This window comes from Centrocercus urophasianus, unplaced genomic scaffold, assembly GCF_019232065.1.
Source record: "Centrocercus urophasianus isolate 14NV4802_14NV808 unplaced genomic scaffold, USGS_Curo_1.0 seq_15, whole genome shotgun sequence".
Taxonomy (NCBI): Eukaryota; Metazoa; Chordata; class Aves; order Galliformes; family Phasianidae; genus Centrocercus; species Centrocercus urophasianus.
The window spans coordinates 20,536,424-20,555,356 of record NW_024884697.1 but is presented as its reverse complement, the minus strand read 5'-3'; the positions used below and the strand labels follow the sequence as shown (position 1 = coordinate 20,555,356).

At 40.1% G+C, this 18,933-nt stretch overlaps 1 protein-coding gene across 3 annotated transcripts in view; it reads right to left on the bottom strand.

Moving 5' to 3' along the window:
* WASL (WASP like actin nucleation promoting factor) overlaps positions 1-18,933 on the bottom strand; it is a 49,534-nt gene that overhangs the window by 19,287 nt on the left and 11,314 nt on the right. For all 3 annotated transcript variants that reach the window (XM_042815597.1, XM_042815598.1, XM_042815599.1), the window contains exons 2-4: positions 3,588-3,722; positions 2,289-2,375; positions 1,667-1,763 (exon numbers count right to left, since the gene is read on the bottom strand). In XM_042815597.1, coding sequence (XP_042671531.1) covers positions 1,667-1,763; positions 2,289-2,375; positions 3,588-3,722 — 319 coding nt within the window. The remainder of the gene's footprint in view (positions 1-1,666; positions 1,764-2,288; positions 2,376-3,587; positions 3,723-18,933) is intronic.

Here is an 18,933-nt window from a genome sequence, read left to right as displayed (position 1 = left end):
CAGCTTTAGAAGTTACAATGTGTTAGATACATGCACACAATTTATATCTAATAATTTATATGAAAATGTGCACAGCCTAAATGATGTATGTTATACATATTATCTATTTTTATATAGGCATTTAGATAAAACTAAATGCATACACACACTCCATCAACAAATCAGTTTTGATTTGGGCAAATGCAAAGCCTGTTATTACATAAGCACAACCAGATATCGTCCAATCAATGAGAAATACACAACTCCATCTGGTAGCTTAACTAAAAAAATCAGTTGTTATATATTTATTTTTTTAAAATTAAAGTTGTTTTCAAGTTATAAGCTTTTGGGGATAAAGTTATTTACCTTTAAGAAACACTAAAGAGTGCAAGGAGTAAACTCATCCTATGGCATGAACTTGAACACACAAGCCAACACTACTTGCTCAAAGATGAAACAAGAAAATCTCCACGCAGAACCTCTTGTGAACAGGAGGTTTGCTTGAACCACTGTTCTCAAACAAATTTTGCTGTGGCCAAGAACGCAAATATGTATTTGCCTTCTTCCAAGTCACAGTGCACTGCAGTGCTGTGTTTTAGAAGTGTAATTGCATGAAATTTCAAGAACAGGAGATGCAAGCTAATACAAGATTACTTTTACTCCAGTGATGTCACACACTAATGCCACCTCTTCAAAAATCCTGTAAACATATTCTAAGCAGAGATGGTCTTAAACAAGCCAACCAAGGTTTGGAACAAACGCTCTGTGCTTGAGCCACTTCACCTGAATGAAATACTTGCAAGGATGCTACTCCAAGGGATTCCTCCCTTTACAAAAGTCTATGCTGCACTGCTAGCACAATTCAATCCCAAAATAGACAACAGAAAAGTATCCTGTAGCTGAGACATGCTACAGCTTATTGCAAGCCTGATCCCATCCATGTGCATCAAACCTGTTTTTTTTTTTTTTATCACCTCACTCTTCATGGTCATATGAACATCAGACAAGCAAGTTGTTTATGAGTTCAATGGAAAACGACCAAGAGAAGATCCGGAAGAAGCCTGAGCTCTCTATGAAACACTGATTATGTTCCTGAGGCATTGCTGAAACTGGCAAAATGCACACTGTGCTTCTGACTGCTAAGGACAATTTAGGTACACTGTGTCTTATCAAGATTATTAGTTTTGAATAAAAGATATTTTTCTGAGCGCTGGACCAATGCCAATAATTCATTCACATGGACTGCTGAACATACCAGATGGTAAAAATCTTTGTTACAACCCACTTGGGCTGAATTTAAACAAATTCAGCGCAAACAGCCCAGAGCTAAAGTAGGGTTTAATCAAATGTGAAAACAGCTTACAGGAAGATTTCTTGTGTTCCCACTGATAGGTTATTTACCCTTTGTTTCTTTCTGTTCTGTATGTTCAAACACCGCATTCTTCGAGCCCCAGCTTACTAGGAAACTTACAGCAAGAGGAGCATCAAGCTATTTCACAAAAGATATTTTTGCACAACAGAGATGAATTATACTTTTGTAACACAATTACTTCTAAATATAAATAAATATAAATACAAATATAAATGGCAGGAAAACCTTCCAGCCATTTTCAGACACAAATAATTTCTCGCCTCCCCTTAGAAAAACAGAAACAGTCCCAAATTTAAGATTAATCTGAATATTTACCAGATTTTCTCTGCCGTCGTCCAAGTAAATCTGTTACTGTTTTGCGGAATAGTTTCGCTTCTTCTTCATTAGCAAAGTTAAGACCAACTTGACATGTCTAAAAAAAAAAAAAATACATCCCCTCACCCATGACTAAGAAAGTGTTACAAAGACTTTCTTCTTACATGTTTTCTTACTCTTCTGAAGATATAATCAGAAAAAAAAAAAATCACCATTGTAAGTCTGGAAGAACACAGCTCAGCGTGAAACATTCTAAACTAAGAAAGTCAGCCTCCCAGTCAGATTTCTACAGCTCATACTCTAACAAATTTGAGGAAAATCCTGTAGCTTGAAATCAAACGTGAAGGAAGGAAAATTTATTTGATCATCGTAAATATCACCTAAGTCAAAACAATTTCACTATTAATGGGAGTTGAAATAAAACAGAAATGTAAAAGGTACTTCTTTAATGGATTGATTTTTCTAGCTGAAATCCAAAGTTCTTCCAATAAGTATAAAAGGACAAGTGATATGGCACTTAAATAATTTACAGAATGAAATGGAAATCTTCATTATATTATTAGAAGCTACCATTCAAATAAAAGGCATTCTAAGGTAGGTATTCAAAGATGCTGAGACTCACATCTCCAGCGAAGGTATGAAAATATCCTCTAGGACTATTATATACAAAGTTATTGTACAGCTCCTGCTCCCACAATAATTTTCCATCCTGGAAAAAAAATAGGCAAAACAACGTAAGTTTGAAACACTTGGAGACAAACTGCAGTTTAGCTTTTTTCATAATAGAACCTATCAAGAGTTTGAAGCTGCATATTGTTGAGCATTTGCCATTTACCCAAGAGTGAACTCAGTCCAAGTATATTGGAACATGTGGAGAAATTAAACTATTTCATCATTCTACCTTCTGTTCTAATTCTTCCATATTTTAAAAAACATACTTGAAGTTCCATAATCCTGCAATAGTTATACTGGTAGCATTAGTACTGACCAGTGATAGCAGTGAAATAGTGTTAATAGGAGTAAAAACAAAGGAAACCTCCACCAGCGTTACCTTTTCAAGACTGACCAGAAAAACAGTGAATTTCAAGGGAGCAAAAACCTCACTTTCAGATCTTCTAGATATTTAAATGGAATTATGGCTTAGCACCCAAGTGACAGGTTTCTTACCAAGTCTAACTAATTGACCAAATCTCAAATGGAACTGCCAATTGGCTTTCCTGAATGACTTCAGAGAGTAAATGCTGACAGGTACTGAGCTCTTAGCTAAAGAAGGAATGGGAATTCAGTAGGATATTTTTTACAGTGTTATTATTTTATTAAGAAAATGCATCTTGGAACACGTAAGCTCCTAACTCCCATTGTCCTGAGAGAAATAATAGAATAGGACAGAGGTCTCCATATGAAACTACATACTGTGGGAAATTATATTAAATAAATATATTTACTCTGAAGTTTTCATATGCACAAACATGTTAACCATAAAAAAAAAGACTCTTGTCTTCATCCCTACAGAACACAGCATCTTTTTTTTACTACAAGCCAAAGTACTAATGCTAGCAGTACCTGCTAAAGTTATCACAGCTAATTGTATCAGTGACACTATGTGAATTTTCACTAGTCTCACAAATCTGATTAGCAGAGAACTACTTCTGCAAGCTATAAGAAAATTGTATCTGATCTTTATTTGATCTGTAAGAGATCAAATATCTATATTATGAAATATCTATGAAATAATATCCATGAAATAATTCAAATTCGGAATATAAGAAAGCTGTGAAGCCTATTAATAAGCAGTCAGTGCTCTGCTCACAACAGCCATTTATTTGAGGATTTCTGTACAAGAGTGGAACTGCAATCACCTAAAATCATTCCATTAAAAATGGAGAACGAATAGAACAAAGTCTGAAAAGGAAAAACTTACCTTAATGTCATATATTCTGATAAAATATGACCTCTGAGGATTGTCCTTTACAAGGCAAGCTACACCACAGCATTTCTTTGACCACATGGCATTGCGATCTGCTGCATATATTTGAACAACAGCTGAAGACATCGTCTAGAAAAGAAAACAAGTGATTATTTCTAAAGTAAAAACCACAGATTTTACATTTCACCTTTTAGCAAAGCAATTTTTAACTTTGTTCCTCATTCTAGGCAGCAACTGTGATGATTTTCCTGGTAATAAGACAGGCAAGTTACAATGAACCCAAACTATGTCCGTGCTGTCCCCTCTCCCCTCCAAGATTTAGGTGGCTTAGAAATCTAATGGAACATTTTGTCCTTGATCATAAAAATCAGTAAAAAGAATGTGCCTGTAAGAGGCAGAACACGAACTATGGCTGTCACACAGAAGTCCTACTGTGCTACTAAATTTTTCTGTTCAGTACTTCAAACTGAATAGAATGCAATATTCAAGCTGGAACTACAAATTGCGATGCCTGGAAACACTCCTAGGTATTGGAATGCAACTGTTTATATTGCTTAATTGTTAAAATGGTCTCTGGCATGGTTCCGGCCTATGCCAACAAGCATCCTAACATTCTTGGACATGATTTGAGAATGCGTAAGGACGCGAATCTTTCCCAGTTGGCAACGTGAAATAACCCCATTTTTAAATTGAGAGACTTTATTAAGAGACTAAGATTATTCTACACCAGATTCCTTCAGTGCCTGGGAACATTCCCGAACTTACTTTCTAGCATTTACATAACTTGTATTCTACTGTTATAGGGTTAGGAGGGAATGAAAATTGGAGCCTCTAAAGAACAGTATATACTCTGTAGCCAGTTCTCACCAAAAAGGATGAGAAATTAATGCCTCTGTAATGCTACAGAGGCCAGAGGCTATCCATCCCAGGATCTACATTCTGACAGTAGCAGAGGCCTAGGAAAGAATACAACAGTACACTGCTACACAAGGGGAAATGTACTCTCATAGCAAGGCAGGCTGAAGCTCAAAGCCCTCCTCAACCAGCATGTTTTCCCTTAATGAATTTCTCATCACTCTTTGAATCCATGTGAATTTCTGGACACTGCAATGGCGTATAGGACTGTAATTCACTGTTCACTTCTGTAGTTTGTGAAGAACCAGCTCCTTTGATTTAAAAAGATCACCACCTGCTTGTTTTAGTTGACTGTCCCTTCTAGTTCTAATACCAGGAGACAGTGCCAGTGTTCCTTAGTTGACTCTTCATGCTGTAAATACTTTTCTAACTATTCTCTCATGGCGTTTACTTCCCTGCTTTTATAGAATTAATATTAATATTAAATATTAATAAATATTAAATGACAAAAAATTCATAACAGAAAAATCAATCTCTACTCTCATTACTCTTGACTTTCACATGCATCCTAATACATACATTCTTCTTAGAGTAGGGATGAGTCTTACAACGCATGTAACTATACCTAGTTTCTCAATTTGTTCAACAAAATATCACAGTAATTGCCTCCTGTTTTCCCTGAAAATCAAAGTGTTTTATTTCTTTTTCAACTACGGGACAGTAAGATGATGTTTTCATGCATCCATTTCAGTTCCCAGAACTTTCCTGGAAGATGGTATCTGGTCTGAATCATATAATTGCCAAGATTGCGAAAGACCTTCAAGATCATCCACATACAACCAATATTTCCCACTAAACCATGTCCCTTTGCACACCATCTAAATGTTTCTTGAACACCTCCAAGGATGGTGACTCCCCCATCTACCTGAGCAGCCCATTCCAGCACCTGATCATTCTTTCAGAGAATATTTTCCTAATATCCACCTTGAGTAACAGGCTCCATATTAGGTTTTCCCTAACTCCTCTGGAAAACTAATCACTTTTCAGTCACTTCTTTGGGTGTAAAGCAAGGCTTATTTCCCCTAGAGCATACAGAGTAATATAAATTAATCTTGACTTGCCAGGTGAGGAAAAAGGAAATCTGAATTAGCCGTGATACTGCACCAAGCCAGTATGATGGCAGATGTTGCAGGTGTAACAGATGTTACTTTTACCTTACATTGCAACTGTCAAAGGCTTCACTTTGGGCACAGCTGGCAAGATTTTGTTCAGATCCAACAGCCTTTTCTCCCATTTCCAAAATTTCATCTAATTTTTTAACTGTGTTGGAGGCTCAGAAGAATAAGAAGGAATGAAAGTTGGTTGATTTACAGCCGCGATCAAGAAGGCATCACATTCCACCGAAGGAATTATCCCAATGCCCCTACAAGAAGCATTCTCAAACCTCCCAAACAAATGTGACTCCACTAGCCTCCTCCCAACAAGACTATCCGGGGAAATAGGTGGCTTCAGCACCAATTTATGCACCCTGCATTCAAAGTGCAGAAGGACAATCTGTTTCAGAAAAGGGTTCATGACATTTTCATTCTGTCCATCTGGCAGCAAAAGCACCAACTGGATTATCTCAGCAAACCCACCAAGATCTGGGTATAACGCCTTGAATCAGCAAGCTCCTGTTAACACAGACAGGGTATTACCCTAAAACACTGTCTTCTCATTGTGCACAAGCATAACGGGTTTAATTTACACATGAAAACTCTAGTAGAGCTTAATTTGCAAGTTAGAGAACAATTTCACTCAATCTAACGAAGGTGTTCTTTCAGGGCCTACCAAGTCTAGAGCTCAATTACATTTAAACTTTACCAAAATTAGTGTTGTGCAAATTCCTAATGTTGATGGACTGCAGTGAGGTTTTCACATGTTAGAACACAGTCATGAATTCCATTATTACAATTTTTTTTTAATTAAATGAGTAATAAAGCAAAAAACAAAAGCTGCATTTTAGGTAGTAAGAAGATGACAAAATCCACTTCATTTTACTTCAGTCCCTACTCTTCTACCCATTGATACTCAGTGTAAATCCAAGTCTCACAAATTGGTTATTTTTCAATTTTAACTGCAGAAGTGCAGCATCAGTAAATATTTATGCAAATACTACAATTCATACAATACATTCAACAGCATTTTCTGAATTCACATTCAATGCCCGTTGAAGCCAATTAATATATACAGCTTGGTTTTGCACACCACTCTTCAAGATAATGTTGCATTTTAAAGCATAGGTTCTTTAAAGCTGTACATAACTATTTCTTCACAATAAGTCATGCCACTGACTTCACAGGTAGAATCGAATGGGAGTGCCACTAAATCCTCAAAGTAATTAATACTGCATTTTTTTTCCTGAGTTTCAGTAAGCATCTGTTACTTAATACCCAAAGTTACTACTCTATTTTTAGTAGAAAGACCCTGAAGCTAATATTACTGCTGTGCTCAACACTTTTGGTGAGAACTGTCTTTTTTATATACCTACACACTTGAAAAAGGTGCACAGGAAACAAGAAGTTAGCTGACCAACTGAACGCACAAGAGAAGACTCAACCTTCTTTGGTTCCCTTTACTCATCCCACAGGCAACACTCTGCAGGAGGACATGCCATTGATTCCAGAGAGCTGTCACACCCCAACAACTAATTAGCTCTGAAGCAGTAAGCCTGGTGGTGTCAGCTGTACACTGGGTGTCTTTGCGGCAGAGCTGGACTCACCCCTGGACACGCGGCAGGATACGCGGCACCTGCACAAGGCTCGTGAAAGCACCTGCTGCCTGCAAAAGATGGCCACAACTAGTCACTGCACACCTGCAGAATGTGATCACACCAGCCACTGAGGGCTTCCAGCTGGGCAACAGCTATCTGTGCACTTTGATCAGCTTCTGGTATGAACACTTGCTGCAGCAGCCTGTCAAATTAATGACTCAGAGTAACTCAGTGTGTCTCAAAAACTGTAAAGCAGGCCAACAGCCAGCGGCACATCAGATAACAAGACAGAACCATCACGCTAGGTAGCTCTTCAGAATCCCCTGTCGAGGTAACAATCTCCAAGTCTTCACGTACAGCTAACAACTGTTTGTGCTGCTCAAATCAAAGAATCACAGGGAAACTTTGGTTTGCCTGTGACCTCTGTAAGTCTTCCAGTCCAGCCTCCGGCTCACAGCAAGGGTAATTACAGAGCCTCAAGTTGTTCAAGGTCTTGTCCAGTTAAGCTTGAAGTTAATTATCTCTGGGGGAGCTTATTCCAGCACTCAATCACTCCCATTTTAGTGCCTGAAAAAATGCAACTAACTATAATGTATTATTCTAATGATTCAGTGCTGTTGTGTTACATGCTGATAATACTACTGAAAACATTGGTTTTCAGACTTAAGATTTTTCTTATAAAAGTGAAGACCCATGTATAACGAAGTAATTAAATCCCATATGACAGATTTGCTTTTCTTAGCTCCCATTCCCAGCTCCTGGAAGTATCTTGCAAATAAAACTGAAAGATAATCTTACCCTATAATGCAAGAATAAAACTGGCTGTGGTTTGTTTCCAAGCACATTAACTTCTTGGAAAAGAGTGCTGGTGTGACGCTCTTAGCTTCCTCAGGAGGCTAGTCAAAAGACTTCCAGCTCAAGTCATAGTGCACACAACTTGCTGCTTTAGTATTTCCATGAGAAGTGCTATAGCAAACTGCAATTCAGACATAGCTACCCAATCCTGTAAGAACAGAAATTTTTGGTTTTCCCCCCCCCCCCCCAGTAAAATAGGTATCTGGAGAAGTCATCCTGATCAATAACACTACTGGTGAGCAGGTACTGAAGCCAGCATTTTAAGACCTACTTTGGTGGCAATCCCTACTACACCTAAACCAACGCACTGAAGCCTGACCAGGTAATGCCAGATGCTCCCATGTCACTCATTTCTTCTTTGATGCCAGATCAGTGAGGTAGTATTCAGTTTGCTCCTAGAGCACTTGTTTAAGAATAAAGATATGCTGCTATTCTGTGCCCTTAACACAGTGGGAAGTGACAGGCTTCCCCAGATGGCAGTGTTCCAGAGATGCGCTAAGTCAAGTACCACTTCAAAGTGGAAAATGCTTAGTGAGGTGTAACTTCAGTCTTGACCACAGCAAGGACAGGAAGCTTCACTAGTGAGGAAATTGCTACTAGCCAAGTATTATTCAAGTCTCACTAAGAGTCATGAAAGAGAAAGAAGTAGAAGCCAGAATGCAGGGTAGCTAATTACAAGAAATCAGACTAATCTACAGAGAATTTGGCAATTAGATAGAACTCAGTGGTTGACATTTCTTTCCCCAGGATACAAGTACTTAGCAGGAAAAAAATCAATCTGAAACATTGCTTGAGATCTTAGATTACCTCAAAAATGTAATGGTTAAGCGATTACACATTTAAATGTCAACACCTTAATAAGCTCATGTTATTCAAAGTGAACAAAACCGGAGTTAGACAGTGATAATACCTTCGTGTTGATCAGTAATTAGCTCATCTCTAGCGACAGAAATAGCTGGAGCTTCCAGAAGCATTACGCTCCACATGGCTCACGCGTTATTTCGTCACTCTTAACACAAAGTATAAACAACACCTGCTGCATGAAGTGGCTGTTGGAACCTCCTTCCTTCTCAACGGAAGGCCTTTGGTGCCACACAGGACACAGTTCTGCTGGTACTCCCTGGCAGTTCCACTTGTTTTAAGAGAAAATGTGGTTGTTTTCTTGGCACCATGGATGTCCCCTGCCATATGAGATCAGTGTGTTCCCTTCGTGCTAGGAAGAGCTGATATCCCACTTCCAGGGTGAATGCACTCATCACTGAGTAATCCTACAGACGGCATGCTTTGCAAACTCCTCCAACTACTCTTTTAAATGAACTGAATGAGCCCCTCTATTGAGATGATCTCTAATTAGGCCACTTAGATGACATGCAAGTATGTAATTTCTACATTGTCAGTAGGAGAGGCAATTGCTACACAGGACAAAAATACTTCCTGGCTCTTCTACAAAAACTCTACCAACTTGACCTCAGCTAAGTTCAGAAAGAAGCCCGCCGTGTTCATCAGCCCTGGACAGCATGCGATCCACTTCTCAAGCACGTGGGACTATTAGGATGGTTTAGGTCTACTTCAGGCAGCACAAGATGTTGAAGTCTCTAAAATTTTGGGTTGTCTGTAATACTCACAACTGGCAGCTGCAACTTACTTCTGCATTTTTTATAAACAGGATGATGGAACAAGTGAAACAGATGCAGTCTGACTACCTTTTTAATCTATCCCTTAACAGCCATGAGTCAGGCTACTTAAGGTTCCTACACCTCACAGAATAACTGTGTGTGATATTGCCTTGACAGTCCACACACAGACTTTTCCATAGATAAAAATACCTTTCAATACCTCTACAATATTTTGACTAAGAAATTAAATTTTAGTAAAGTAGATTTATGCAACTCCGAGACTGGCTTAGAATCTTAGCGGCAGGTTGTCTCCTGCAGCTTCACAAATGCATCTTGCACTTGATAACATTCACTCACTGGGGATTTGGATACTACATTCTGAGCAATCTGAGTAAAAGGCAATCATTTAAACTTTCAAAGCTATTAGAGCTCGTAAAAACACATTTAAAGAAATACTTATTTCTGAAGGCAATTGTTTATTGCCAAAAGTCAAGTTCAGATGCTACAGACATGATTTTATACTCAAGTTCAGATGCTACAGACATGATTTTATACCCTTTTCCCATAGAAATAAATACAGAATTTCTGGAGTTTGCCAGCAGATCCTTCACTTGTAATACTTGGTCAGCCAGCAATAACTCAGTTTTCTGAGCCATCTTCAAGCCCCATGCATTTCCAGCACTTCCCAGACCCCGTGAGTTCAGTCAGAGCCAGCTGGTGACTTCCCATACACTCACTGCCCAGTTGTGAGTTGCAGGAGACCAACACTCAAGCTGTGGGTAAGCAACGTAGCATACAAAGCCAAAGAAAACAGAAGAAGAAAAAAAAAATAGAAAAAAAAAGATGCTTTTACCAGACACAATAGAGATACTTTTTATATCCTACAAATTAGGTTCAAGCAGCACATGCAAGATTTCAGCCTTCCAGAGGCATGACATAACCACAACCACACCGCACCCGCCGGCCCATCTCAGCTGAGCAGCTGATGGACCAGATGACGTACAGCCTGGAGTTCCACTGCTGAGCCACCACAGCACTGATGCTTCCTGTTTGCCTGCACAGCCTTATTGCTGGCTTACTCAGCTGCGGCCTGCATCTCAACTCCACTGAAACCTTGGCCTGTCAGCAAGCAGCAGGCACTCAACAAAACAGTTATTTGTGTTCTGTTGTCAAAACTGTGCTTTCAGTTATTTTCAGAACAAATGAAAGCATGAGACCTTTCACCAACTGGTCCCTGTATTACTGCTCACTGCAGACATTTACCTTTCAGTTTTGGTTCTCTAGACAACTAAACAGCAAGTCCAAGTTCAGGGAAATTTTAAGATTAAACGTTTAAGTCTACCTTTTGAGACACTTTAAATTAACAAAGACTTCCAAGACTATATTGATCCTTACACAAATAAAACATTGCACAGATATGTACAAAGAATGTTTCATACTCCTGCACAGAAATTGCAAGTTGGCTTTATAAGCTCAAGGCAAGAATCAAGCGTTTCAAACAATCCATGACAGCCAACTGTAGCTCAAACCCATTTTGCCCTGTACTACAGCCTATCCAGCTATGAAGTAAACCAGCTCAAAGCCAACATTTTCTTCTCTGCTTCCAGCTACTGCACTCATGCACTCACATCCTCTTTCTTCAGCACTCACCAACAATTTCATTTCTAAATAATAACATTTTTCCAGATGATGCACACACAATTTTGTATTAATGCAGGCTCTCAGGAGATCCTCACACCTACTTAGAAAATATGTCAATGTCTTCAAGGGAGAGTTAGAATTCCAGCCTTTATTCATAAAAAGGAAAATGGGCAGCTTTAAAAAAAAAAGTTAGATCTACTGAAGTTCTTTACAGACACACTCAATGGTACATGCATCATCCCTTCCATGAAGAAGAGTCTTCAAAGCAACAGCTATGTTCACTGAAGAACGGATGCAGAACATGCCTCAGAATCTCCTGAATTATCCTAGCTCAGGAATGCTAACTTATGAGCCCTTGAAAACTTTCTTTAACATCTACTAAATGTAATGTTCATGTTTAGATTTAAAAAAAGAAAAAAAAAAAAAAAAAGCTTGCTTTGCAGAGTAAGATTCAGGTAAACTCTCCTTATGACCTTTACAACTGAAGACAGAACAAGTACCTGTTTGAGGTGCTTAGAGAACACAAACAAAACAGTTTAAATTGTAAAATAAAGTCTCTTACATAAGAAAACCACTTAATGCTACATGGAACAAAGAACTCCCTTCAAAATACGAACAAATTTGAGAAAAGGCTATTAAAAGTAAAACCTCTTTGAATAATAGCCAGCAACTGCTCTTGCAACTGGGTATACATAACTGGAGCCCTGCCCCCTAAAACACACACATTCCACTTAATATAAGGGTAGACAGAGATGCAACTCCCCTTCCATTTTCCTTATGCCACAAAAATACGTTTTAGTTGCTCCTTCAGCAGTCCACATTTCAACAGAACAGTTACGATAACACAGGTCAGACAAGGAAACTCAACCGTGTAATAGTGCATAGATTTCTTTTTTTTTTCTTTTACATCAATAATCATAGAACGGTTTGGGTTGGAAGGGGAGTTTAAGATCATCTAGTTCCAGCCCTCTGCTATAGGCAGGGACACCTCCCTCTAGACCAGGTTGCTCAAAGCCCACTCAAGCCTGGCCCTGAATGCTTCCAGGGAAGGGGCATCCACAGCCTCACTGAGCAACCTGTTCCAGTGCCTCACCACCCTCACAGTAAATAATTTCTTTCTAATATCTAATCTAAATCTACCCTCTTTCAGTTTACAGCCATTTCCCCTCATGCTGTTACTAAGTACCCTTATAAAAAGTTCCCTTCCCAGCTTTCCTGTAGGCCCCTTCAGGTACTGGAAGACTGCTATAAGGTCTCCTTGGAGCCTTTTCTTCTCCAGGCTGAAGAGCCCCAGCTCTCTCATCCTGTCCTTGCAGGGCAGGCATTCATCTTCGTGGTCCTCTTCTGGACCTGCTTCAACAGCTCCGTGTCCTTCTTTTGTTAAGGGCTCCAGAACAGGGCACAATACTCCAGGTCTCACAAGAGCACAGAGGGACAGAATCACCTCCCTCAACCAGCTGGTCACACTTCTCTTGATGCAAACAAGGATACAGCTGGCCTCCTGGGCTGCAGGTGCACGCTGCCAACTCATGTTGAATCTTTCATAAGCCAGTACTCCCAAACCCTTCTCCTCAGGGCTACTCTCAAGCCATTCTCTACCCAACCTGTATCTGCGCGTGAGATTGTCTCAACCCACATGCAGGACTTTCCATTTGGCCTTGCTGAATTTCATGAGGTTGGCATGGGCCCAATGGTAAAATTACTATAAAGACATTATTCCCACTTCAAAGTCTTCAAAAGTAGGTATGCTACTAGGAAGAAAAAAAGCATGAAGATTGAATGTTTGCAGGATGCCTAGCCAAATTTGAAGCTGCATCCAGGGATACAATGCTAAAGTCTCTTTCACATAGAGGACGTGCCTAACTATGAAAGCATCCAATAATCATCTGGGAGAACATCTATTTTAATTTTAGTTTTGCCAATAGCCAGTACTGTGACATTTGTCTTCATTTCTCCCCTGTGCTTCATTTTACTGTCGTATTATGGAAGAGATGGTGACCTCCACCTCTGTAGGGTGCACTAAGAGCTTCTGATGAAGAAAACAGCATTACGCTGCCAGGTAAAAATCCATTACTTGGGGTGAGGAGAAGGGAAGGCAGCTACATTATCTCATTTGCTAATAGCAAGGGTTAAAACAGTTTAATACTAGTACTGTGGAACTTCTCTCCACAGTCTGTGAATATCAATTATTGTTTGAACATCAATTACTATCTGATAGGCTGTTCACTGTTTTAGAAAGTCTCAGATATGCTATAACCATGAAGGAAATGGAGATATCCTTCCACCATACAGGATACCCTTGATTAAAATGACATTTATTACAGCTAACAGTTACAACTGTCATTACTTAAAAGGGTTTCTTCTTCACAGGTTCAAAGCACCGCATTTGCCAATGCATCGTGAAGTACAAAATTAGTTTGAATTGACTTGAATGAAAACAAATTCTAATAGTTTGGAATTAGTTATCACAAAATAGTAGTCACATATGGCCAATTTTACACAAACCTCATCCTGAATGCAAATCATCTATTTCCACCTATTTCTAGTCAGTCGCCTGATAGCAGCAGTTTCAAAAGCTGAGCAGACTAATTCCAATACAGCTCTTCAATACAAGTAATCATTTTCTCCATACACCTAGGTTCTTCCTCTTAAGAAAGAGGGCTGCATGAAACGTACAGGGATATTTTAGTTTGGATTTGGGCATTACTATTAATACCTCCTAGAAACTGCATTAAGAGCTTAATCTCAGCCATCTGCTATAGTATGGGCTCTGCAGCTGAAGATTTTCTTTGCAATTCTCACCACTAGTATTATAAACCCTAAATTTCTACCATGTAAGAAAGGCCCCCCTGCACAATTTGTACTTCTGCTATGGGTTCCCTTAGGACCACCTAAATGAACAGAATGAAGGTAACAGCTGAGTGTAGTTTATTGATTGAAAAAACTTAGGGAAAGATAAACTGCTGACCTTGCAATATTCAATTTTCAAGGCAGGGGACAAATGGATGGAAGTGACCTCTGCCAAGTCAGGACTTCCAAAAAACAGCTGCAAATAGAAACCTGCTGACCGTGGAGTTGACAATTTCCTATCTAAACTTACTACCTACTATCCAAAAATAAATGCACAGATGACTGCTGAATGGGAAAGCTCCTCCTCAGAAGCTTCAACTCTTCCTCTGCCCAGATCCCAAGAGTATTCCTTTGGGTGCCAGATGTAGTTCTCAGGCGCCTGCTCTGCCCTGCGCGGCAAAACCAGAACAGCAAAACAGTAAAGAATCTACTCATTTACAACTAATGAGATATGCTTATTCATACAACAAAAACTCTGTAGAAAGGGCAGCAGGATGGATTTCTCCTTTGCACTCAACAATTCTCCTTCAAAGAAATCCACCAACTCCCAGTTTAAATCCATAGGAGAGGGCAGCAGTACAACTTCACACAGAACAGCTACATTTAGCAACTACAGGCAGAATAGAGGAATAGAGGCAGTGATATTGTGATTTTTATCCTTAAGTACTCATGTTTGACTGGGCCAGAACTCCATAAAAACTGAGGACAATTTTCCCTACAGTATTGTTGCTTCCCCATTCTTAAGTATAACTTGTAAACGTTGTTCAGTAGCAGTAACATACTAAGTCACATATTAGAACTATGTACCTGTCTGAATTAACAGATAATCCAAACAATTTTACTCTACCTAAAATGTCAGGTAAGTAGTGCTGCATGTTGCATGAGAAGCAAAGTTTACAAGAATGACAATCACTATTAAATTAGATCAATACAAGAGTTTGTGGATTCTAAAGTTACCAACACAATTTACATTAAAACAGTAGTTTAAGACATTTTGAAAAATCTTGGGGTAGAAAATGTACTTTGAAGAACATTTAGAAAAAAAAAAAAACATTAGTAGGACTGAGACTGACCATTAGCCTTCTTAGTGAGCATTCTCTGAATTAATGAAATACAGCCAGTTGAAACAAAAGAATGTTTTAATTAAAAAGATCTTAACACAGCTTTGCTTTTGATCCTAATGAAAATGAAATTCTGAGACAACCAGTCTGTACAGCACTGGTAGGCCAGTCAGCCAGTACCACCGATGCAATCAAGCATCAGATTGGAAGTGCTACATACTTCAGTTTCTGAACTATTTTTTCCACAAGTCCTTCCGCCTGTTCTGGGATCACTGACAATAAGGTGAAGCTGCACAACATCACTTGCTCTTGCTGCCTCAAACAACTGGCAACAGCTTTTCTGTCAGGTCAAACATTTGCCACTTTTCTGAAAGCCTCCATTCATGTAATAACTTACAGTGCTTTTATGATAGCATAAAGACAGTGCAGTGCAATGATACGGCTGCTAACAATAAAAATGTTCATTAATACAGGTTGTAACCAATTAACAGAAAAAAAAAAAAAAAGGTTACTAATGACAGGGACTTTTCTCCAGAAGTATAACACATTTTGAAATGCAATAATCCTTCAGTATCACACTGATACAACTTAAGATCCAGAGACTAACAGCAGCTCCCCGTGCCAGAGCTGACACTGGATTGCCAGTTTTTACATTAATATTCCTTTCCTTTGTGTTCAACTAACTACATCAGTGGCTCTCAGTACTTGAACAGCCACAATCTGTTAGCACAGAAACAGAATGCTCTTGATATTTATGAAAAATAACATCAGCCTCAGGTTTTGAGGTACACAGTTTTGAGAATATCAAATAATCAGCTTGTTTCAAGATAGAGCTCAAAAATTTTGGGAGCCTACCCAAAATATTTGGTATAGGCATAGAAATAGGATCTCCCTTGCAGTTTGCCAGAGGAAATAATTACAAGAGTGGTTCCTACATATTATCAGTGCATTAAGAAGTTGCTAGAGGTTCAGAATTACAAACTGCAGATTATGTTTGTCAGAAACACTGTAGTAAAAACACTGACCTTCCTATAAAAAGCTGGCAATGGGACTATGCCAGCAAAAGGGCTAGAGTTTAACAACATTTGAGGGGGCAAAACCCTCCTTTCTTGCTAGACCAAATTCTATCCTGGGCAGATAGGCTACTGACAGGAGATGAAGCAGATTCACACAATGAACTGGAGCCAAGTTCGCTAACAAATGTGTCCTGTAGAACAGCTTTGTTAACCAAAGGTGCATCCTTCAGAAGGCTTCTGCCACCCACAGCGAGATGTGCAATGTTAACACAGAACTTCAGAGCTCTACAGGGCTGATCTGGAACACAGGCTGCTACCTCTGTTGATCCCCACGCACAAGCCTCTGCTCTGCAACAGACATTTTGCAGACATCTCTGAAGAATTCCAGAGGCAGTGACATGTCAGCTACTTCACTTTTGGACCTGAGTACTCAAACAGCGCACGCACCATGCCGCACTTCAACAAAGTATTCAATGCATTTGACATGAGAAACAGCTTTGATGATACACAGCAAGCAGTCTCATTTATGGCTGGTCTGTTTATTAGGTTCAAGCCAACTACAGAATACCTTTTGCTATTTCAGACCTGCATCTGTGTCTGCCTGTATGCAGTGACTATGGAGAAATTATTTCTAGTGAGATGCAACAATGGCGTTGTACCAATACCTGCACGTTTAATTTCTACAGCAATTATTGCAGCCAGAATTGACACGCAAGTCAGCACTGTAACATAAAGACAAGAAGCATTCAGCTTCTAAATGATGGGTTATTGCCTTCCTTGCACTCTGAAGCAAAGATGGCCTGCTGCTGCAGAACTGCCTGTACAGCACTAAGCATCACCAGGGGTCTGGCGCCTGCCAGCACGTACATAACAGCAAGCACTGGGTTGGGGATGGGGGAAGGAAGTGAGGGGAGAGAAGGAAAGAGCAACCACAGGAACCACAGGACAGCAGAGAAAAACTACCAGCGTTTAGGTGCTTCAGCTTTAACATTAGACCTACTGGATATAGAAGCCATACACACATTCACAACCCTCTCAGAACCAAAAGATTAAGGTGGAACACAAAAACAGATAGCATGCAATGATTTAGCTGTCATTAATGATGCTACTTCCTTCCCTAGCACAGTCTCTGGATCTCAAGTAGAGAATAAGTTCCAGAAAATTGCAGGAACTATTTAAAATGCAGCCACAATAGTGATTTCAGGAGACCTCAGTACAGATCTCCAGAGTCTCTGAAGACACATGGAACTTTCCTCTTGAATTACTTATAACTATACATATCAGAAAATCATGGAATGGATTAGGTTGGAGGGGACCTTAAATATCACTTAGTTCCAACTTCCCTGCCATAAGAAGAGCTGCCAACCACTACATCAGGCTGCCCAGGATCCCATCCAACCTGGCCTGAAATGCTCTCCAAAGATGGGGCACACACAACCTCCCCGGGCAGCCCGTTCCAGCCTCACCATGATTCGAGCACAAAATTTCTTCCTAACATCTAAGTTTTCCCTGCTTCAGTTTAAAGCCCTTCCCCCTTCCTCTCCTGCCGTCAGTCAGACTGTGTAAAAACTTAGTCTGCCTTTTGCTTATAAGCTTCCTTCAAGTACTGGAAGGCCACAGTGAGGTCCCCCAGAGCCTACTCTTCTCCAAGCTGAACAAGCCCAGCTCCCTCAATCTACCCTCACAGTGCTCCAGCCCTCTGATCATTTCTGTGACTCTCTTCTGGACCTGCTACAACTGCTCTGCATCCCTCCTGTACTAGGGGCCCTAGGCTTGGACACAGTACTCAAAGCGCAGAGCAGAGGGGAACCTTTCTCACCCTGCTGGCCACCCTTCCTTTGATGCAACCCAGCATACTCTCGACCTTCCAGGTTTCAGAACACATTGGTAGCTCACATCCAGCTTTTCATTCACCAGGACCTCCAAGTCCTTCTCTGCAGGGCTGCTCGTAAGTTCTTCTCCCATCCTGTACTCATACCTGGCATTGCCCTGATCCTTCTGTTGTGTCAAGAGCAAACTTTCTGAGGGTACGCTCAATCCCACTGTCTACATTTTTGACAACAATAATGTTGAAGAGCACCAGTCTCAAGACAGATCCCTGGGGGACACAACTCATGACCAGCCTCCACTTGGACATACAGCTGATGACAACAACCCTTTTGCTATGACCATCCAAGTACAACCTTTGAATTCATATCTCTCCAATTTAGAGATAAGGATGTGGCATAGGACCACTTCAAAGGCCTTGCACAAACTGAGGCAAACAACATCATTTGTCCTTCCTTTGTTCACCAATGTTGTTGCTCCACCATAGGCCACCAGCCTGGTCAGGCACAACCTGCCCTTGGTGAAGCTGTGTTGGTTGTCTCTGATCACCTCCTCATCTTGCATATGTCTAACCGTCTTTTCCAGTAGGATCCACCCTATGATCTCACCAGGCACGGATGTGAGGCTCACCAACCTGTTGTTCCCTGACTGAAGATGAAGATCAAGGTAAAGAACTCATTAAGCATTTCCACGTCTGGTGAGACCAGTTCTCCCTTTTCATTTATCAGAGGGGGTATACTCTCCTTTGCCTCTTCGATCTCTTCTGTCCACTGTATCTTAAGAATCCCTTCCTGTTGTTTTTCACATCCCTCCCCAAGTTCAATTCCATCTGCACCTTGGCTTTCCTGAGTCCAACCCTTCACATCC